This window comes from Eumetopias jubatus, unplaced genomic scaffold (genome assembly GCF_037043125.1).
Source record: "Eumetopias jubatus isolate StellerSeaLion01/CBP00866 unplaced genomic scaffold, mEumJub1_p1.0 scaffold_13, whole genome shotgun sequence".
Taxonomy (NCBI): domain Eukaryota; kingdom Metazoa; phylum Chordata; class Mammalia; order Carnivora; family Otariidae; genus Eumetopias; species Eumetopias jubatus.
The window spans coordinates 15,007,791-15,030,986 of record NW_028274819.1 but is presented as its reverse complement, the minus strand read 5'-3'; the positions used below and the strand labels follow the sequence as shown (position 1 = coordinate 15,030,986).

At 35.6% G+C, this 23,196-nt stretch overlaps 1 protein-coding gene and 1 pseudogene across 2 annotated transcripts; both read left to right on the top strand.

Annotated features, from left to right (window-relative positions):
• Nucleotides 1-9,020: 9,020 nt before the first annotated feature.
• Nucleotides 9,021-10,490, top strand: LOC114215298 (olfactory receptor 4A15-like). 2 transcript variants are annotated; one of them, XM_088018180.1, is made up of 2 exons: nucleotides 9,021-9,038; nucleotides 9,582-10,490. In XM_088018180.1, exons 1-2 carry the CDS (start codon nucleotides 9,021-9,023, stop codon nucleotides 10,488-10,490), a joined length of 927 nt encoding a protein of 308 aa, XP_087874306.1. The 2 variants fall into 2 exon arrangements, with proteins under 2 accessions (XP_087874306.1, XP_027967024.1); XM_028111223.2 differs by lacking the exon at nucleotides 9,021-9,038 and having other exon boundaries at nucleotides 9,573-10,490.
• An 11,265-nt stretch (nucleotides 10,491-21,755) lies between these two features.
• LOC114203332 (olfactory receptor 4A47-like) lies at nucleotides 21,756-22,681 on the top strand (annotated as a pseudogene).
• The last annotated feature ends 515 nt before the right edge of the window (nucleotides 22,682-23,196 follow it).

The following is a 23,196-nucleotide window of genomic DNA, read 5'->3' as shown; positions in this document are numbered from 1 at the left end:
GTGCATCATCTGTCTTGAAGGAAGCAATTTAACATGAGTGCCAATCTCCTCAAATGTTAAAGTCCATTTTTCTGTAAATGCATTTACAGTCAGAGTCAATAAATAATGTGCAGTGAAACAGTCAATGAAATATTTATAGAGTTACACTAATTCATAATTAATTGCTGCATTTACTTTTGTAAATTACATTTACTTCTAGTCTCATTCATACTTTTATTTCTGGTCAGTTTCTTGTCTTTTATCTTCATTCTTTTCATTGTTAAAATATTTCTTGCTATATAGACTCCTATATTTAGTTTCTTTTCATATGAAATTTTTTGTGTTAACATTTTACTTTTTAAGATATATTTGAGCATGAAGTAGATAATAATAAATATTAAAAATAGAATCCTTACAAAGTAGAAATGGTATGGAATGAACATCCTACCTGTTCCTCACCAGAGTCTCCCTGTTCTTCTATATGCATCATTATACTAAGATTGTATTGTTTCTAAGATTGTTCAATGAATAATCTTTGCTAATAAAATCATATTTTCATGTATGTGTTTTTGCCTTTGTGTCTGTGTATAATTTTTGCATTTACTACTCAGCCTCCTGAAGATCTTTCCATACCAGTCTATAGATGTAACTCATTCTTAGGTTCCTCCTACTGCCTAAAACTTCTTTATAAAGATATAGTTAAATTAGTGTTTCTAGTCTTTGTCATCTTTTCCTGAATCCTTTTCTATGATAAATAGCTCTGCAGTGAAACCTTTTTGAAATTTTCTAAATATGAGTTTTTAGCAGTGCAATTGTTCGATCAATTGGTAGGTATATTTAAAATTGTTGATGTTCATAGTTATTGCCCAAATGCCGTCCACAAGTTTGTACCAAACTATGCTACTTCCCTTAGTTTGTGCACATTCTCAACAACCAGTTCTTGCTGAATATTTGTGGTGTTTGAGAATCTGAATGTTAAAGAAATTGTATTTCATTTGTTTACTTTAATTGAAATTCAATAAATATAATTGAATTTGATTCACATATTTAAAATGATTTGTATTTGTCTTTTGTGAATTATCTATTATTGAATTTTACCTGTTTTGTTTGATTGCTGATCTTCTCCATATGAATTTTTATGATTTAATTGCGCAGTAAAGACATTATCCCTTTCACCATTGGGTAAGTATTATTTTTCTAGCCTATGATTTAGTTTGGATGTTCTTATATTGTGCAGAATATTTTTGGCCATGTAGAAATGTTTTTACATATGCATAATCAAATCTATTAATACTTTCTTTGACTTTTGTATCTTGCTCAGAAAGACTTCCCTATTTCAATGTTAAAAAATATTCTTCCACATGCTTTCCAGTGTTTAATTGTTTTGTGGTTTAATATTTTATGTTAAATTTTTGATCCATCTACTGATGTAAAGACTTAATTAGGGATTAAATTTTATTTATTTTTCTAGGTGGGCATTTGTAGAGATGTATAATTATTTTTCCCCACTGCTTTGATATCCTAAGTTTGTATTCTAAAATATGGCATATGCTTGGATCAAATTCAGGCCTCTGTTGTTTTCCATTTATTTATTTTTTACTCATGTGCCATTTAAGACATAGTGTAATTACAGTTAATTTATAAGACACTTTGTATCTGATAAGCCTAGTACTCCTTACTATTCCTTATTAGAACCATATCTATTCTTTCATATTTATGTTTGAAAATAAAATTTTAATAGGCTACTCTAGTAAAAACTATGTTTAGTTAATATTTTCTGTATGATTTGATTTAGAAAGAGTTAATATCTTTAGAGAATTGAGAATTCTTTTCCAAAAATTGGGTAGGTCTTTTCACCTAACAAGCTTTCTTTGAAGTTCATATAGACGTAAATTTGTCTTTTTGAGTAAATTTATTTTATGTTGTTTTGCAAATAGAATCTTACCTTCTACTTTCCAAGTGTCTGTTGTTTCAATGTAGAAAATCTGCCTTTTTCCACTTTTAAATAAGATATAATCTTCACAGTATATCATTCATCCTTTTTAGTCTAAGTTCTGCATGTTTTGACAAATACATATAGTTATATAACCATCATCACAGCTAATTTATGTTTCATCACCAAAAAATAATTCCCCATGCATCACTGTAGTCCCCTTCTATCCTAGACTCTTAAGTGCTGACAAATGCTGATCCATTTCTATTCCTAGCATTCTATCTTTTCCAGAATGTCATATAAATTGAATCATACAGTATAAAATTCTTTTTTATTCTAGCTTTATTGAGGTATAATTGACTAATTGAAATTGTATATATTTAAGATGTAATATGTGATGATTTGATAAATATATTCATTGTGAAGTGGTTACCAAAATCAAGCTAATGAGAACATCGATTACCTCATATAATTTTTTTCTTTATGGTAAGATCACTTAAAATGTACTCTTAGCAAATTGCAAGTAAACAATACAGTATTATTAAGTAGAGCCCCCATGCTGTATATTAGATCCTTAGAACTTAATTCATCTTTTAAAAAAATATTTATATATTTGAGATAGCAAGCACGAGAGAGAGAGAGAGAGAGAGAGAGCACGAACAGGGGGTAGGGGCAGAGGGAGAAGGAGAGGGAGAAGCAGACTTCACACTGAGTAGGGAGCCCTATGTGGGGCTTGATTCCAGGACTCTGGGATTATGACCTGAGCCGAAGGCAGATGCTTAACTGACTGAGCCACTCAGGTGCCCCAGAACTTATTCATCTTATAACTGAAAGTTTGTAGTTTTTGAACATTTCCCCAACCTCCACTCCCTGGCAATCATCATTCTCTTCTCTGCATCTATGAAGTTGAATTTTTTTTGGCTTCCTCATATAAATGAGATCATTTGCCTTTCTGTATCTGGCTTATTTCACTTAATGTCCTCCAGGTTCATCCATGTCTCAAAAAGCAGAATTTTCTTTTTTATAGCTGAATAATATTCCATTGTTTATACATGCCCCATTTCTTTGTCCATTCATCATCAGTAGACAGGTTGTTTTTGTATCTTGGCTATTGTGAATAATACTTCAATGAACATAGGGGTGCAGTTATCTCTTAAAAGTACCTGTATCATTTCCTTTGGACATATACCTAGATGTAGGATTGCTGTATCATAGGATAGTTTTACTCTTAACTATTTTAGGAATTTTCATACTGTTTTTCATAGTGGTCACCCCAGTTTACCTTCCCACCAACAACATACAGGGTTTCAACTTTTTTACGTCCTCACCAATATGCTTCTTTTATCAGGGCATTCATTTCATTCATGAGGGCTCTGCCTTCCAAAGGCACACCTCCTAATACCATTACATCAGACATTACGGTTTGAAAATATGAATTTTGAGGAATGCAAACAGCTCCCCAGTAGCTCAGGTCCAATTCCATTCTTTTGCTTATTAATATCCAGTTTTCCTAGCACAACAAAGTGACTTTCCTTTCTCCATAGCATGTTCTTGGCCCTCTTTTCAGAGATAAATTGACTACATATGCACGGGATTATTTCTATTCTATTCCATTGGTCTGCATACCTGTTTTTATGTCAGAATCATACTCTTTTTATTACTTTAATTTTGTAATGTATTTTGTGATGTTGCTAGCTTTGTTCTTTTTCAAGATTGTTTTGGCTATTTAGGGTCTTTTGTTGGTTCCATATGAATTTTATTATCTTTTTTCAATGCCATTGGAGCTTTGATAGGGATTGTATTGATCTGTAGATTACTTTGGATAGTATGGAAATTTTAACAACTTTATTCTTTCAGTCCATGAACACAGGATATCTTTCCCTTTATTCATATCTTTAATTTCTTTCATCAGTGTCATAATTTTATGGGTGCAAATCTTTTACTTCCTTGGTTAAAATTATTCCTAAGTATTTTATTCTTTTTGATGGCATTGTAAATGAGATTATTTTCTTAATCTCTTTTTTGGATAGTTTATTGTTAATATGTATAAATACAAATGGTTTTTGTATGTTGAATTTGTATTTTGCAAATTTGTTGAGTTTTTTTTTTAATTAATTCTAACAGTTTTTGGTGGAGACTTTAGGGTTATTTATATATAAGATCATGTCCACTATGTAGTATTTTAAATCTGGCTTCTTGAGACTTATGCATTTGAGACTTATGCATATTGTGTATCAGTACTTCATTCATTTTTATTGCTGAATACTATTCCACCCTATGGATATATGAGAGGTTTATTTATCCCTTTTTCAATCAAGAGATATTTTGGTTATTTTTAGATATTTGAAATAATGAGTGAAACTACTATAAATATTCATGTATAGGTTTTTGCATGAATATAAACTCCCATTACAATTGGATAAATTCTTAGGAGTGGAAGAGATGGATTTTTATGGTAGGTGTATGATTTCATAAAACACTTTTATTTAAACTGTTTCCAAAGTATAGCATATTACTAGCAGCAAATGACATTTCTAGGTTTTCTCTATCTCTGTCAGAAATTGGTATTGTCAAGTTTTTAATTTTGCCCTTTGAGTAGGTCAGTAGTGATATCTTGTTGTAGTTTTCATTTGCATTTCCCAAATAGCTAATGATGTTGAACAATTCTCATGTGCTTTTTTGCCATTTATGTATCTTCTCTGGTGAAATGTTTGTTCAGTTCCTTTGACCATTGTATGCTGAGTTGTTTATTATTATTGAAAGTTAAGAGTTCTTTATGTATTTTGAAAACAAGTACTTTATCAGATATATAATTTGCAAATATTTTCTTGCAGTCTGTGTCTTATCTTTTCATTTTGTTTAAAATATCCTTTAAAGGGCAGAATTTCAGTTATGGAGTTCAATATATCATTTTTTAATTGATTATGCTTTTATTGTTATACCTAGGCAATCTTTGCCTAATTCAAGGTCACAAAGATCTCTGATGTTCTCATTAGAGAAGTTTTATAGTTTTAGGTTTAATCAATTAAATTTGGCTATTCTATTATTTTACATTTCTTTCTTAAAAAATATTTTATTTACTTATTTATTTGTGTGTGTGTGTGTGAGAGAGAGAGAGAGAGGGAGAGAGAGTACAAGCAGGGGGAGTGGCAGGCAGAGGGAGAAGCAGGCTTCCCGTTGAGCAGGGAGCCCAACGTGGGGCTTTATCCCAGGAACTTGGGATCGTGACCTGAGCCGAAGGCAGATGCTTAACCAAGTGAGCCACACAGGTATCCTGTTATTTTACCTTTATAAATAAATTTTTGAATCAACTTTTTACACACACAAGAAAACTTAGTGGGATTTTGTTGAGAGTTGCATTGAATCTATAGATCATTTTGAAGAGATTTAAAATTTTAGCAGTAATGAGCCTTCCAGTTTCTGACTGTGGTATATCTCTCCACATATTTAGTTTTCCTTTGACATTTTTCATTAGTATTTTGTAGTTTAAGTATATTACAGCATATATTTATGCATTTTATGCCTAAGGATTTCATGATTTTTATTGTTAGTTTAAATGGCACATTTAAAAATTTCAATTTCAAGTTGTTTTTTGTTAGTTTATAGATACATGATTAATTTTTTTTACCATGTATGTATCCCATGACTTTACTAAACTCACTAATTAATTCTAGTAACTGTTTTTATAGATTCTTTGAGATTTTCTAGGCATGAAATTATTTTGTCTGTGAATAGGGTAATTTTAAGAGATTGGTCTGATTATTGTTCTTGTGGTGCTCTTGTTTCATTCTGGTGTAAGGGTTATGCTGGATGCATAAAATTAGTCAGGGAGTATTTTAATTTCCCCTTATTTCTGAACATGTTTATGTAAGATTGGTACTATGTTTTGATTAATTTTTATATGGAATCATTGATAAAGGTGTATGGGAAGGAAATTTTTGTTTTGGAGGAAGGATTTTAAAGAATTTATTTATTTAACAGTATTAGATTATTCCAGTTTAAAAATATTATGATTATTTTTTAAGTAATCTCTACACCTAACATGAAGCTTGAACTCATGACCCTGGGACCAAGAGTCACATTCTCCACTGACTGAGCGAGCCAGGCACCCCAGATTATTCCAGTTTTTAATTAATTTTCTGTGTCTCTTTAGAAGGTTGTATCTTTCATAACAGAACTCCACTTTCTTAGATGGCATGTATGCCGCCATAAATTCATTTATGATGCTCTTTTATTATCATTTTCAGGTCAGTAGAATGGAGTGATGGAGCTCTCTTCATTCTTAATTCTTATCCTTTGTTCTTTCTCTTAGTTTTTCTTAATACATTTTGCTAGGAACTTATCAGTTTTATGAATCTTTGAAAGAACCACTTTCTGGATTTATATATTTTCTCTATTCTATTTTGTATTCCAATTTCTATTCAATTAGTTTCTCTTTCCATGATTTCTGTCTTTTATTTAATATTTCCATTCTACAATGTTCTGTTAGGGTTTATTTTGTTTTTCCTCTGCTAATGTTCTTAGGATGGAGGCTTACTTCATTTCATGTCATGTCTCTTGGTTCCTAATACTTCTATTTACAGCTATACATTTCTTTCTAAGCACTCCTTTAACTGCACCCAGTACACACACACACACACACACACACACACACACACACACACACATCCCTTTCATTATCTTTCTGTTGAAACTTTATTTTAAAAACTATTCACTGGGATGTCTGGGTGGCTCAGTTGGTTAAGCATCTGCTTTTGGCTCAGGTCATGATCTCAGGGTCCTGGGATCTAGTCCCTCATTGGGCTCCTTGCTCAGCAGGGAGCCACTTCTCCCTCTGCCTGCCATTCCCCCTGCTGCGCACTCTCTCTCTGACAAATAAATAAATAAAATCTTTAAAAAATAAAAATAAATAAAAACTGTTCACTGATATTTCTTCTTTAATCCACGGTAATTTGAATTTATGTTATTTAATTTGTAAATAATTGGGAAACATATTTATGTTGAATTTCATTATATATATTCTGTATGATTTAAGTCCTTTGAAATGCTTTGCAACTTGTTTTCTGGCCAAGTGTAGTGTCTATTTCAGTGAATGTTCTCTGAGCACTCTGAGGTAAGTGGAATCCTCCCATAGTATTTTCTCCCTCCCCACTCCCATACTAACACAGGTTCTATCAACTTGCCTGTGTGCCCCTATGTGACAAACTTAAGACTCTTCTCGTTAGGGGAGAATCTTGCCTTATCTACATTTGAGACAATGTTTAAATGGATTGTATGAAATTTGCTTTCATGATGTTCTGGAAGTCAGTTCAGGTGTCCGTGTGCAAAGACATTGCTTAAACCTAACTGAAATAGCTTTACCTATTTTGAAAGCCATGCTTGAAAGAAGGGAGTTTTTACATATTTTATTTCTGTCCACATTGGACAATTCTCTTTTGGTGATTCACTCTCAAGTTTTTCTTTGGGGATTCCATGTCCTCCCCTCTGACCCCCAGAAGACATGTTTCTTCAAGTTCTGTTGTACAGTGATTATCCTGGTGGCATCTCTGGAGATGCAGGTCTACCCTCAAAATTATGATGAAGGTCCCAATGAATTTAATTAGGGAAGACTCACTCTTGGAGATGTACCACTTGAATGACTCAACAATCCGTGTCATATTTCAAATGGAGATTAAATGTTTACACACTTTGTCTTGATCTAGGAGAGTGTTGGGATCAGTATTCAATGACTGGTGTGAGGAATTGAAATGAAGGACTCAGAACATAATGAAGTATGTACATGAAATTATTCTCCATACAGGGAATCCAATGTTTAACTATGCTTTGTGAAGACAGACCAGCAAAACTGACCACATAACCACGTAAACTTTTTTAACAATTCCCAACTTTCTCTCCCACAAAATCTTTTTAAAGATTTTTTAAATTTATTTGAGAGAGAGAGAGAGAGAGAGAGAGAGAGAGAGAGAGAATAAGTGCATGAGCAGGGGGAAGGGGCAGAGGCAGAGGGAGAATCAAAACCCCTCCCCTCTGAGCCAGGAGCCCTATGCAGCACTTGATCCCAGGACCCTGGGATCATGACCCGAGCCAAAGGCAGATACCTAACTGACCGAGCCACCCAGGTGCCCAGTTGAACTTTTCCTTTTTTTTTTTAACCTCAAAATGCTGGTTTAACATTCATTTGTTATTGTGACAAATTCTGCCATCAATGAAGATTTTGGGTCTCTTTGTTCACAGCCAATATTCAGACTTGTTTAGATTACCGGACATTTGTACTCATTTTGAAAATCCCAGCAATTTAAGAGGTAACCTTTTTCTGAAAGACTGAAATGAATACAACCTTCTGCAAACATGGAAAGCATTGTTCACATGGAAACAGTTCAAGGTCCAGTGATGGTGCATGTGTTTTCTTGGTCTGTGTGCAGAGAGATGGCATCAGCGCACAAAAGAGAAAGGAGAAGGGACTGCAACCCTGGATTGAATGATGTTTCAGCATGCAGGTAACCCAGGAAGTGTAATCAGATGTAAGATTCCAAAATAGGCTTTACATTTTACATGTTGGTGGTGCTGGAATTCAGTCTTTTAAAAGTTCTCCTGCGTGAATCTGATAATCAGCCATATTAGGGATTCTTTATGGTTACTAGAATATATGGGAATTAGCTCAGTTCTGTAATACTCATTTTGGCTATTTTCATATATAAAGATACAGATAAATATACTTTCTCTAACATCAGTGTTTTTAGAAACTAGTTTCAGGTTTAGGGATATTTTAATGGGCTAGATACTTCTAACTCTACAGATGGTTTCAATTGATATGTTCTCTGAGCATTGTTTGCTGATCGGTGAAAGTTTAGAGGATGGTGTAGCATCCACAGACTTGAATGAATGATTTTGAAGAATCCAAGGTCACACTTTCCTAAGCAATCTGTTAATTTGGTTCCTGTGTTTCTGTTCACAGGTGAGTTTCAGTATCATAGCATATGTATTTTGGCCACTTTTTAATTGCTTATTTATATGATTTACTCACATTGCCATCGGTTCATTTATCTTTTATTTAATTGCTTAGAGCTCTGTGTCTATTTTGATATTAACTCTGTGTATGTCTTGTGAAATGCAAATCTTTTCCCCCATTTACTTTTATCTATTGATGTTATGATATCTTTTTTAAATCCTTAAGATGTTTTGAAATTGTGAAATATATCAATTTGGGATTTCACTTATTAGTTAAGAGGATTCTATTCTAGAAGTTAGAAAGTCATCTCTTTTATTAACTGGGAAGTAAATATAAATCTTGTTTTAGGTTTCCATTAACTGTAATCCATTTAAAAATTTTTGTATGAGGAATTCGCCATATGTATAATTTTACTAGCTTCCATATGGAAAATTGGTTGTAGCAACCCATTTACTTAATAATGTTTCCTTTTCACACATGCCTCTAATGACTTATCTCTCCATTAGTCTGCAAGGTTGCTGAGGTTAGGGAGCATGTTTTAATCAGCCTGTATTCTTGTAATTTCTAAAAGAATTTGAACATAAGAAACTATAATGCCTATTAGGTAAATGAATAAACAGATTATTTTAGATTTCAGGAAGACACCAGTAATCATTATATTTATAGCTAATTTTGTCTTGAACCGTGAAATAAGGACATGCAAAAGGACATATGGAACACAGAAACAATGTGACTGAGTTTGTCCTCTTGGGGCTCACCCAGAGCCTCCAAGGTCAGAAAATATTATTTGTTGTGTTCTTGATCATCTACATTGTGACAATGGTGGGCAACTTACTCATTGTGGTGACTGTGGTGGTCAGCCCAACCCTGGATGCCCCTATGTATTTCTTTCTTGGTTACTTATCATTTTTGGATGCTGTTTATTCTACTACGGTTACTCCAAATATGATTATAGACTTACTCTATGAGGAGAAAACCATTTCCTTCCAAGCTTGCATGTCCCAGCTCTTTATAGGGCACTTATTTGGTGGTGCTGAGATTTTACTTCTGGTGGTCATGGCCTATGACCGCTATGTGGCCATCTGCAAACCCTTGCATTATTTGACGATCATGAATCAACGGGTATGTGTTCTGTTGCTGCTGTTGGCCTGGTTTGGAGGTTTTTTGCATGCTGTAGTTCAACTTCTCTTTGTTTACAACCTTCCCTTCTGTGGTCCCAATGTCATCGACCACTTCATCTGTGACATGTACCCATTATTAAAACTTGCCTGCACTGACACCTATGTTATTGGCCTCACTGTGGTTGCCAATGATGGGGCAATCTGTGTGGTCATCTTTACAGTCTTACTCATTTCCTATGGGGTTATTCTGCACTCCTTGAAGACCCATAGTCAGGAAGGGAGGCGCAAAGCCTTATCCACCTGTGGCTCTCATATTACAGTGGTGGTCCTCTTCTTTGTCCCCTGCATTTTTATGTATGTGAGACCTCCTTCTACCTTACCCATTGATAAATCCTTGACTGTATTTTATACAGTTATCACCCCTATGTTAAACCCTCTAATCTATACTCTGAGAAACGGAGAGATGAAAAATGCCATGAAAAAGCTGTGGACAAGAAGAAGAAAATGAGGCCGAAGAGAAATGTGTCACCTTTTTTCAATGAAGAGTTGCTCCATCCAGGAAAGGATTATGTATTTGTAATGAATTTCTCCTCAGATTTAATAAACTTGCGTATGAAGAAAGCATTTAAGATGTAAATACTTCTAATGATCACAAAAGATTTCTAAGATTTTTGTAAATTTTTAGGACAATAGATGTGTAGCTTTTGGGCATAAAATGTCTTTGTTGAAACTATAGATTTATTTTTTATATGATGAGTTATGCTATAGTCAATACTGGACCTTTATTTCATTAGTGGAACAATTTTCACATGCTTTTCTTTTACAAAATTGTTCTTTTTCAGAATTAATAGTGCTCATTACATATTTCAGAGAGAGAAGTTAAGAAATGGGACATAAACCCTTGGTTCACTCCTCCCATACAAAGTCAACTCATTTGATACTTGAAGTATATATCTTATTTGTGTATCTGCAAGATATTTAAATATATAATTTTATTCACAGTGCTAAGCACAAAAGATTGAAAAGGAATGCTGCTTCCATGTTATAATATTAATCATAAAGAAGTTAAGTGAAGAAAACAAATCTGAACTAAAGACGTAGATTTAATAAGTAAGGTTTACTTATTTTTCTGAGTGGGGAATCCTATTATCTCCTCACATGCAGCAGCTTTTTTTGGTGTTATATTTTCATTGAGATTATCCATTCGTCCTCCCTGATAGTTTAGAATATCTGATAGTATCTCAGCCATTTTTCAGTATCCCCATCTCTACTTTTGCTTACAGTATTTCATAGCCTTCTTTAGGGACCTAGGCCCTTCCTTTCAAATATGGAATTACTATAATGCATAATTCATGAGCTTCCAGTATGCAATACAGAAGCAGACACCAGATATTTTGGGTTATATCATTGTTAAGAAAGATGTTGACATTATGGCATGCCATTCTTACCTCTGCTGTTAATGGAATATAGATTATTAGGCAATAAAGAGACCATAATATGGAGACCTTTTTCATAAGCCTCCTCTCTGACTGAGGTTTGAAAGAAAATAATATCTGCCTCTAATAGTGTAGGAAGCCTGTAGTCAAAGAAACTCATGGTTCTGCCTCCCTTATTTAGTCTGGATTCATGAGGTGCCCTGGCTATGGGGAATGGAGCCTTTTCACTGATAAGTCACAGTGTATGAGAAACTTTACATCCCAATTTTTATCCCAATTATTACATGGAATTTTCTTATGTCATCTCAAAGTCATCCCAAACACGACACTATTCATTAAATAATAGTAAACAGAAGTTAAATAATTAAGTCATCTACTTTTGGATGTTGCTATAGACTGAATATTTGTGTTCCTCCCAAAATTCATTAAATCCTATATAATAGGAGGTGGGGTGTTTAGGAGGTGATTAAGTGATGAAGGTAGAGCTCTCATGAATGGGACTAGTGTCTTTTTAAAAAGAGACACCACAGACTTCACTTGCCTTTTCTGCCATGTGAAGACACAGCAAAAAACGGTTATCTATGAACTAAGAAGCAGGCTCTCATTAGACGTAGAATCTACAAGTGTCTTGATCTTGGACTACCCAGACTCCAGAACTGTGAGAAATTGACTTTTGTTGAAGCCAATCAGCCCAAATGGACTTAGACGTTTACTTAATTTCCAAATTTGTGTAGTTATTTCAAGTGATTAGATAAAAATCTTGGTTAATTCTCTATGTTAATTATTCTGTACGTTCCCTTAAGCCAGGGAAAGTTACTTGTCTTTGTACTCTGTATTTGCACAATGTCTGACATAGAATCCACTCCACGAACTCTGTCAGGTACTTGCATTCTTGAATTCTTGATCTATTGGAGAGGTTGTTTTTTTTTTTTTAAGATTTTATTTATTTGAGAGAAAGAGCAGGAGCAGAGGGAGGGGCAGAGGCAGAGGGCCGAGGGAGAGGGAGAAGCAGACTCCCCACCGAGCAGGGAGCCTGATGCAGGGCTCAATCCCAGGACCCTGAGATCATGACCTGAGCCAAAGGCAGATGCTTCACCAACTGAGCCACCCAGGCGCCCCTCTATTGGAGAGTTTTTACTGATGAATTTTGGTGAACTCTTTCTACATTAAATATGTATATTTGCTACAATAGTCTTCTTTTATATTTGCTCAAAATATTTATTTTATTCATGTTGTAATTATAGGTGTTTTTCTATAATGATGTTCTCATATCCTTTTACTTTTGATTTCTTCCATCACATCACTCTTGGAAAATTTCATTTACTTTCATTTGGTGAATATAAATTTAACATCTTTTTATAAAAATAAAAATAACTCTGAAAAAGTTTTCTTTTTAAATGGTCTAGGATTTATTTTTGTTTCTGATGAGGACAAACCTAAGCCTGTTTTCCTCTAATAGGAAAAATAATCTGCCAAGGTCATTATTAATTTTAGTAATAATTTAAAATTTTCTATTTAATATGTCAAATTTTATACAATTAGTACGTTTGATTTGGGGCCCATTTCCCCTCCTCTGTTGCTCCTTTCACCTCCTCCTCCCCCTGCTCCTCCTTTTCCTTTGGTGTATTTCCCTACCACTAACATTCTACATCAGTAGTTAAGGATTTTAACGTGTATTATACCTTGTGGGAATAATCTCCCTTAATTACTCAGCCTTTTCAAGTCTCTTGCAATTTCTAAATACTTATTTTTCCTGATAAACTTTGGGATTATTTTGTGAAGTTTGAAACCTTTCCATAAAACTATATTTAGAATTTCATGACCCTCCACATTGATTTTGAGGAAAATGGCATGTTTTCCCACCCAGAATGAGACATATATTGTGAAGGCTTGATCAATGTCTCAATAAAATTTTGTAATCATTTCCATAGAGTACATAAATCTTGCCTTTTGGTTTTCTTAATTAAAAGGCAGCTTGTCTTATTTACATTTGATTTACATTTTCTTTTTTTTAATTTAAATTCAATTAGTCAACATATAGTACATCATTAGTTTCAGATGTATTTATCAGTTACATATAACACTCAGTGCTCATCACATCACATGCCTTCCTTAATGCCCATCACCCAGTTACCGCATCCCCCCACCCCTCTCCCCTTCCATAACCCTCAGTTTGTTCACATTTTCAATGAGCTGATCAGAAAGGGCTCTGTGTTTTTTGCTGGCATGAATTACAGCACAGTCCTCAAAGGCATGGGTGTATGATTGTATGCAACTGTTCATAGGCCTACATTTGACAATACACAAGTAGGTATCCGACCACAGAGATCTGTATCTGACCTCATGTAGCTCTGTATAACCACTTTTAGGTACATATTCAATGATCTGTAGGTCTGTATCCAACTTCATATGTGTGTCTATATGTGGACACACAGAGATCTGTATCTGACAACACAGGGTGAGTATCTGACTACCCATATGAATGTATATAAGTATTTTATATCATCACACACAAGCCTGTATCTGTCTACACACATGGCTATATATTGCCATACACAAATCTTTATCTGACTGCATATAAACTTGTTGAGGACTTGACTGAACAATTCTTCCATCCCATGTGGCATGGACTGAGATTCCTCTCTGGTATTCAGCTGATTAGGGGTTGTTAGGGAGTGTTTAAGATGACTTTACTCATGTGAGCTGTGCCTTGGCAGGGATGGCTAGAAGACTGGGATCTTCTGGCTCCTTCTCCTTCTCCATGTAGCCTGTCTCTCCAGTGAGTATGTCAGACTTGTAAAATGGCAGTTCAGGGCTCCCAGAGGGAGGACACAGAAGGGATTGGGCCAGTTAAGATCTCATCCCATCCTGTCATGAGCTTGAAGTTCAGGATCTCAAGTTCTAAATCCAGACTGCTTCTGCACCAAATGAAAAGGCAATTTATGGGATTAGAGAAAATATTCGCAAGTCATATACCTCATAAGAGTTTAATATCCAAAATGTGTGAGGAATTTATACAACTAAATAGCAAAAGCAAATCAAAAGAAAAATTGATTAAAAAATGAGCAATGGGCCTGAATAGGCATTTGAAGAAGACATACGTATGGCCAAGAGGAACATGGAAAGGTGCTCAACATCACTAATCATAAGGGAAATGCGAATCAAAACCACAATGAGTTATCACCTTACATCAGTCAGAATGGCTAAAATTAACAAGGCAGGGGACAAATGCTGGAAAGAATGTGGATAAAGGGGCACCCTCTTACACTGTTGGTGGGAATGCAAGCTGGTACAGCCACTCTGGAAAACAGTATAGAGGTTCCTCAAGAAGTTGAAAATAGAGCTACCCTGTGACCCAGCTAGTGCACTATTGGGTATTTACCCCAAGATACAGACGTAGTGAAAAGAGGGGCACATGTCCCCCAATGTTCTTAGCAGCAATGTCCACAAAGCTAAACTGTGGATGGACCCAAGATTTCCATTGACAGATGAATGGATAAAGAAGATGTGGTTCATAAACACAATGAAATATTACTCAGCCTCCAGAAAGGATGAATACCTACCACTTACATTGACATGGATGGAACTGGAGGGTATTGTGCTAAGTGAAATAAGTCAATCAGAAAAAGACAATTATCATATGGTTTCTTTCATATGTGGAATATAAGGAATAGTGCAGAAGATCATAGGGGAAGGGAGGGAAAACTGAATGGTAAGACATCAGAGAGGGAGAAAAACCATGAGAAACTCTTGACCCTGGGAAAGAAACTGAGGTTTGGGGAAAGGGAGGTGGGTGTGGTGATGGGGTAGCTGGGTGATGGGCATTAAGGAGGGCATGTGATGTGATGAGAACTGGGTGTTATATACAACTAATGAATCATTGAACATTACATCTGAAACTAATGATGTACTATATGTTGACTAATTGAATTTAAATAAAAAAAGATAAAAAGCTTCTGCACAGTGAAGGAAACAAGCAAGAAAACAAAAGGCAGCCTACTGAATGGAAGATATTTGCAAATGGCATATCTGATAATAAAAGGTTAGTATCCAAAAACTATAAAAAACTTATCAAACTCAACACCCAAAAAATAATCCAGTGAAGAAATGGGTAGAAGACATGAATAGACATTTTTTCCAAAGAAGACATCCAGATGGCTAACAGACACGTGAAAAGATGCTCAACATCGGTCATCCTCAGGGAAATACAAATCAAAACTACAATGAGATATCACCTCACACTAAAATTGCTAAAATTAACGACAGAGGAAACAACAAATATCGGTGAGGATGGGGAAAAAGGGGGAACCCTCTTACACTGTTGGTGGGAATGTATACTGCTAGAAAGTTATCAGTTGTAGCATAATAGTACTAAATTTTGGCTGTTTTAGTTTACTTTAATGCTTTATATTGTATCTATTTCTGATCTTTTCATTGCATCTTTTTTTTTTACTTTGACATTAATTTAATCCTCTTTGTCTGACTTAAGATAAAAGCTTAGCTCTTTTAGAGCTTTATTTTTAACACAAGCATAAAGCTATGCATACATTTATGTAAGTTGAAAACAAGTAACTTTTGTGTGGCTTAGCACATAAGAAAGATCTTCAGCTAGTTCATACAGGTATTTGACTCTTTATCTATGATCCTTATGACCTAGAAGATACAATAGACAACCAAACACGTGGAGATGAACATGCTCAATGGAGCCCATCATAAGCCATGGGAAAATGAATAAGAGTGGAAGCCTTCAGAGACTTGATGTAGAAACAGGTTCTGGTTGGAAGATAATTTGTTTCTCATAGAAACAGTCACCCAATTGATACTAGACTGAAAATTGAGGGATTGAATTAATGAACAGAAAATCATTATGGTGTCAGTTGACATAGATTCAGGCCTTGATCAACAACATTCACTCCAACACAGAACGACAGAACTGTGACTACCTATCTTTTTATGAATTGCAACTTCAACCCAGTAACTTCCCTCATCCTAAGGTCTTCTGTCTCTGAACCTCAGGGCCTCTTGTGCAGAGATGCTAACAGCTAGAGATAGGACTTCCTTGGCTGAGGACATGATTGCATAAGTGAACCCGAGACTGGTTCTCCTTTTACCTTGGCTTAAATATGACTTGCCTTACCCAAATGCTTTCTTATACGAAACTCACAATTTGTTATTTAACATTTTTTTTTCTGTTCAAATTAGAAGTTTTCACATATTTGGCTGTCTGCCACTCTTTCTTGGCAAGAACCTAGTCTTTTTTTTCTCTAGTCATTTTTCTAGGGGAAAACACTGTCCAGCGGAGGTTACTTTATTTGAATTTGTTCCAAATATTCTCATAAGCTAATCTGTAATGGCCTTGCATTCTCTTTCATTGAAAACAGTAGTGATGTAGAAAGCCATAGGCTGTGTCCGCACATATAAATGGAAAGATTATTTTCCTGATATAATGGCCCAAGAGATTTCTGAGAATTCAAATATCTTCCAGGCTGGAGTTTCTCTTCATCCCCTAGATGTTTCCTTGGTATATTTTCCTGTGTGACATCCTTCATTGCTTGTACAAACATGTGGAAGTGTCCAAATCCCTGAGATAAAGCTGGGGAAAGGTAGAAACATGGCTTCTATTAGGGAGGAAGTGGACTTAGGGATATATTTTGAGTGATGAACAGGTAAAGAGTTCTCCTAATACCTGAAAGATTGCTCAGTCATTGGTTTTCCCAGTAGTTAAATTCCAGAATTTGTCTTTTTAGGCAAAGACAGATTAATGTCCAGGGACACAATTGCTATCCTAAGGATATAAGTAAAGGACTTTTTGGTTGCCTAATTGTGCTGACACCCCCCCCCCCCCAAAAGCACAAGAATGTCTCTCCTCAAAATTTGAACTCAACTGGTGTGGTCATACCAGCATGATAGAATGAGAAGACTAACCAAGTGTAATGTTATTTTTCTATTTTGAAGTTAGTAGGAAAAAAGTTACCCAAGAAAAATCTCCTTCGAAGAGATACATTCAAATAACTAATTTGAGATTAAAAAAAAATTGGAACAAATAATATGCTTGGCCAAGTTAATTTCTACTAATTAGGCTAGTTCTTACACAGTCATCTGAAGAAACTATATTTACTTTATATAATTGTCCTTATATTTACTGTGTGACTCTATGAGAAATAAGGTCCATATGGGAAGGAACTTTCAGGTGATTTTCTCCCTTGTTTTCTTTTTTAATTTTTTTATTGTTATATTAATCACTGTACATTACATCATTGTTTTTGATGTAGTGTTCCATGACTCATTGTGCATAACACCCAGGGCTCCATGCAGAATGTGCCCTCTTTAATACCCATCACCAGGCTAACCCACCCCCCCAACCCCCTCCCCTCTAGAACCCTCAGTTTGTTTTTCAGAGTCCATCGTCTCTCATGGTTCTTCTCCCCCTCCGACGTACTCCCCTTCATTCTTCCCCTCCTGTTATCTTCTTCTTCTTTTTTTCTTAACATATATTGCATTATTTGTTTCAGAAGTACAGATCTGTGATTCAACAGTCTTGCACAATTCACAGCGATCACCATAGCACATACCCTCCCCAGTGTCTATCACCCAGCCACCCCATCCCTCCCACCCCCCACCACTCCAGCAACTCTCAGTTTGTTTCCTGAGATTAAGAATTCCTCATATCAGTGAGGTCATATGATACATGTCTTTCTCTGATTGACTTATTTCACTCAGCATAACACCCTCCAGTTCCATCCACGTCGTTGCAAATGGCAAGATCTCATTCCTTTTGATGGCTGCATAATATTCCATTGTGTATATATACCACATCTTCTTTATCCATTCATCTGTCGATGGACATCTTGGCTCTTTCCACAGTTTGGCTATTGTGGACACTGATGCTATAAACATTCAGGTGCATGTACCCCTTCGGATCCCTACATTTGTATCTTTAGGGTAAATACCCAGTAGTGCAATTGCTGGATTGTATGGTAGCTCTATTTTCAACGTTTTGAGGAACCTCCATACTGTTTTCCAGAGGGGTTGCACCAGCTTGCATTCCCACCAACAGTGTAGGACGGTTCCCCTTTCTTCGCATCCTTGCCAACATTTGTCGTTTCCTGACGTTAATTTGAGCCATTCTGACTGGTGTGAGGTGGTATCTCATGGAGGTTTTGATTTGGATTTCCCTGATGCCGAGTGATGTTGAGCACTTTTTCATGTGTCTTTTGGCCATTTGGATGTTTTCTTTGGAAAAATATCTGTTCATGTCTTCTGCCCATTTCTTGATTGGATTATTTGTTCTTTGGATGTTGAGTTTGATAAGTTCTTTATAGATTTTGGATACTAGCCCTTTATCTGATATGTCATTTGCAAATATTTTCTCCCATTCTGTCGGTTGTCTTTTGGTTTTGTGGACTGTTTCTTTTGCTGTGCAAAAGCTTTTTATCTTGATGAAATCCCAATAGTTCATTTTTGCCCTCGCTTCCCTTGCCTTTGGCGATGTTTCTAGGAAGAAGTTGCTGCGGCTGAGGTCGAAGAGGTTGCTGCCTGTGTTCTCCTTTAGGATTTGGATGGACTCCTGTCTCACGTTTAGGTCTTTCAACCATTTGGAGTCTATTTTTGTGTGTGGTGTAAGGAAATGGTCCAGTTTCATTCTTCTGCATGTGGCTGTCCAATTTTCCCAACACCATTTGTTGAAGAGACTGTCTTTTTTCCATTGGACATTTTTTCCTGCTTTGTCAAAGATTAGTTGATCATAGAGTTGAGGGTCCATTTCTGGGCTCTCAATTCTGTTCCATTGATCTTCCGCTGTTTTCTTAATTGTTGTGTCCTTGCTCATACCATGGTTCCTGGCATTAAATAGGTCCTCTAATATAAAAGAATAATTAATAATTGAATACTTAGGTAAATAAATACTTAATATATCAGTTCACACTTCAAGGCTGACAATAAAATGAATGTTAAATGAAATGAAAGGAAAACTTGCTATGGCAAGTGGGGAAATACATGATAAATTAATCTTCACTGGAATAAAAGGCTTTCAGTGGTATTTTATTCTTGACTGGCAATAGTCTCATAATTGTTCCAAAGTTATTTTTTCCCTTCATGTTACATCCTTTAGACCTTAAAATGTGTTTTTGTCTAGCAGTGCTAGTACCTATAGATATTAAAAAATTTTTTTGGACAATCCCAGTGAATTTAATTAAGCAAGAATCAGTCTTGGACACTTTCCAATTCTGACTTAATAACATATGGTGGTCAGAAGGGATGAAATGTCTTGTGATCTCTGCCCTATTGGGAAGAAGATACTATCCTTTTAAGAGCTGATAAATATTTAGGAGGTCTTTGCTAGGCTGAAAGCATAACACCCCCCCCCCCCAAAAAAAAAGCACAAGAATGTCTCTCCTCAAAATTTGAACTCAACTGGTGTGGTCGTACCAGCATGATAGAAAGAGAAGACTAACCAAGTGTAATGTTATTTTTCTATTTTGAAGTTAGTAGGAAAAAAGTTACCCAAGAAAAATCTCCTTCGAAATGGCTGGTTGCTATCTTCTTATGTAAAATTATGTTGCTTGTCTTTTAGAGAAATTATCCTAAGGTAGTAAAGTTTTATTTTCTGTGTGGACCATGGAATTCCTTTTACATAATTTACAGTGCAAATAAAAGCAATCTCCTAAAAAAAATCAAGGAACCCCATGAGGAAAATGGACTGATAGCCAAATGAAAGAAAATATACCATCAGGTAATAATGCAGCTTTTGCTTTCTCTTGTCATACTGGATGAAAGAAAAATTCCAGTCCCAGGAATGAATAAAAAGTCTTTTTTCAGCTTTTGGACATACCATCACAAGGTAAGACTAACAGTAAATATTGGGAACCAGGCTTCTAAAGTGTGTGAATTTTTTTATTGTGTGAAAATTAAATTACTTTGAAATAAAGCAAACTTAGATTCCCCTTCCAGTTTAATCACTTAAAAATGGGTGACCTTGGGAAAATGAATTAGATGTTCTAGCCTCAGTTTGTTCAACTATGAAATGGGGATGACAGTTCTTACTGTAAATATGAAATGTGACTCATTGAGTTGTGAATATGTGATTGGAATCCGCTGTAGGCATTGTGAACAGTGGAGTGATAGATCAGAATCATATTTATAAACAGATGATTTGAGCTGCCTCATGAGAACAAGTTGATGGCAGCCAGAATGAAAGGGGAGAGATGTGGCAAGAATCTAGTGTAGTGGGCTGGAGAAGTGGTGGTGTGAGGAAAATGATCAAGTTTGTGATCTATTTTAAAAGGGGGTTAATAAGATTTGTTAAAGGTATCACTATGTGATACGAGAGCAAGAAAGGCATGATGATATTTCTTGTCTGAGTAATGACTTGGGAGGTAGCACCATTTAGTGAGATGGAAAACACCTACATTTGTTGCTGAAAATTTAAAATGTAGTTTTATAAGTTCTGAATAAATATACAATTGGAGATGTTCAGAGTTGGAAATGTTGCATATATTAAGTTTAAATATTAAGGGAGAAACTCAACATTGGAATGGTTCCACATTTATTGGTCAGGAAAGGGGGGCATATCTGGCCAGAGATCCTAAGAAAGAGGTCTCGGTGAGGGAATAGACAATCCAGGACAGTGACCGTCCATTCCTACTTTGATTCAGTAGGTTTTAAAATGTCAATTACCTGTAATCAGTCTCAAGTATTTCACTTTTGTGACTTTATTTATTTTTGTTTATTTATTTTTAAATATTTTATTTATTTATTTTTGTAATATTTTATTTATTTTTGTGAGAGAGAGAGAGCACGAGTGGGGGAAGGGGCAGAGGGAGAAGCAGACTTCCCGCTGAGCAGGGACCCCAATGTGGGACTCGATCCCAGGACCTTGGGATCTCACCCAAGCCTAAGGCAGATGCTTAACCGACTGAGCCACCCAAACACCCACTTTTGTGACTTTATAAATTGTGTACCTTTTCATGGAATTCCCTTGCCCTCTTTTCTTGTCCTTCTACTTTTTCTTTAAAACTCAGTGAAAGCATTGCTTTCTCTGGGAAGCCTTCTCTGATTGCTGTTTGTTTGACATATTCCTATCCCTGACCTTCACATTGTGCAACTGTTTTTATAAAGACACATTAGTTTACATTGGTGATTATTATGTATGCTATCACTGAGTGTAGCTTATTCAACTTGGGAATCACAACGTCTGTGACACAAACAGGTACTCCTGTCACATTCTTTAATTGAATGAGTCAATTAAAGATTAATTTTATAATGCATTTAAAAGTTTTGCCCCTTGTTTTGTAGGAAACCTGCTTCTAATATGTGAAGTCAGCTCCTATGCAGACTAGATGGAACCAAGAAACAACGTAACTTTGTCCTCTTGGGCCTCACCCAGGATCCAAAGGAACAGAATATCCTTTTTGTTATGTTCTTACCATTTTATATTTTCACTGTGGTGGGCAATTTGCTCATTGTGGTGACTGTAACTGTCAGTAAGACCCTGGGCTCACCTATGTACCTTTTTCTTGGTAACTTATCATGTATGGATGTCATTTATTCCTCTTCTATTTTCCCCAGATTGATTTCAGACTTCTTGTTTGGGGAAAATACCATATCCTTCCAATCTTGTATGACCCTGCTATTTACAAAGCACCTTTTTGGTGGAACAGAGGTCTTTCTTCTGCTGGGTGATGACCTATGACCACTATGTGGCCATCTGTAAGCCCTTGCTTTATCTGGTGATCATGAGGCAGTGGGTATGTGTTGTGCTGCTAGTAATGTCCTGGGCTGTAGGCTTTCTGCATTCAGTAATTCAAGTTAATACTATTTATGGGCTCCCATTCTGTGGCCCCAATATCATTGATCATTTTTTCTGTGACATGTACTCCTTATTGAAATTGGTCTGTACTGACACATATGTTGTTGGCCTGTTGGTGGTGGCCAATAAAGGGATGTTCTGCAGTATCATGTTTGTGTTCTTATTCACCTCTTATTGTGTCATCTTGCACTCTCTAAAGAATCTAAGTCCAGAAGGGAGGCAGAAAGCCCTCCAGACCTGTGGTTCCCACATCACTGTGGTCGTCTTCTTCTTTGTTCCATGTACTTTCATTATGCAAGACCTGCTAACACCTTTCCCATTGACAAAATATTGACTGTGTTTTATACAGTCATAACCCCCATGTTGAACCCATTGATCTATACTCTGAGAAATTCTGAGATGATAAATGCCATGAAGAAGCTCTGGAGGAGAAATGTCATATCAAGTAGTAAATAAGTGCATCATCAAGATCCTAATTTATCATTAGAGCCAATATCTTCAAATGGTAAAGTCCATTTTAGTGTAAATGCATTTACAGTCTGAGTCAATAATTCGTAATGAAGGGGCACCTGAGTGGCTCAGATGGTTAAGCGCCTGCATTTGGCTTAGGTCATGATCCCAGGATCATGGGATCAAGCCCACATCGGGCTCCTGGCTCAGCAAGGAGCCTGCTTCTCCCTCTGCCTCCCTCCTTGCTCATGCTTTCTCTCTCTGTATCTCTGTGTCTCAAATGAATAAATAAAATATTTAAAAAATAATTTGTAATGAAGTAATCGATGGAAGTTTTATAGTTACATGCACTGTTATTTATTTTTAATTTTTTCATTCAGATAAAATTAATATACACTCATATTAGTGTCATATGCTCAATAGCATGAGTTAACAGTTATATACTTAGTGGTCATCATAAGTATACTCTTAATCTCCATATGTACTGGTTATTGATGAATTTTTATAGTTACTCTAATTTT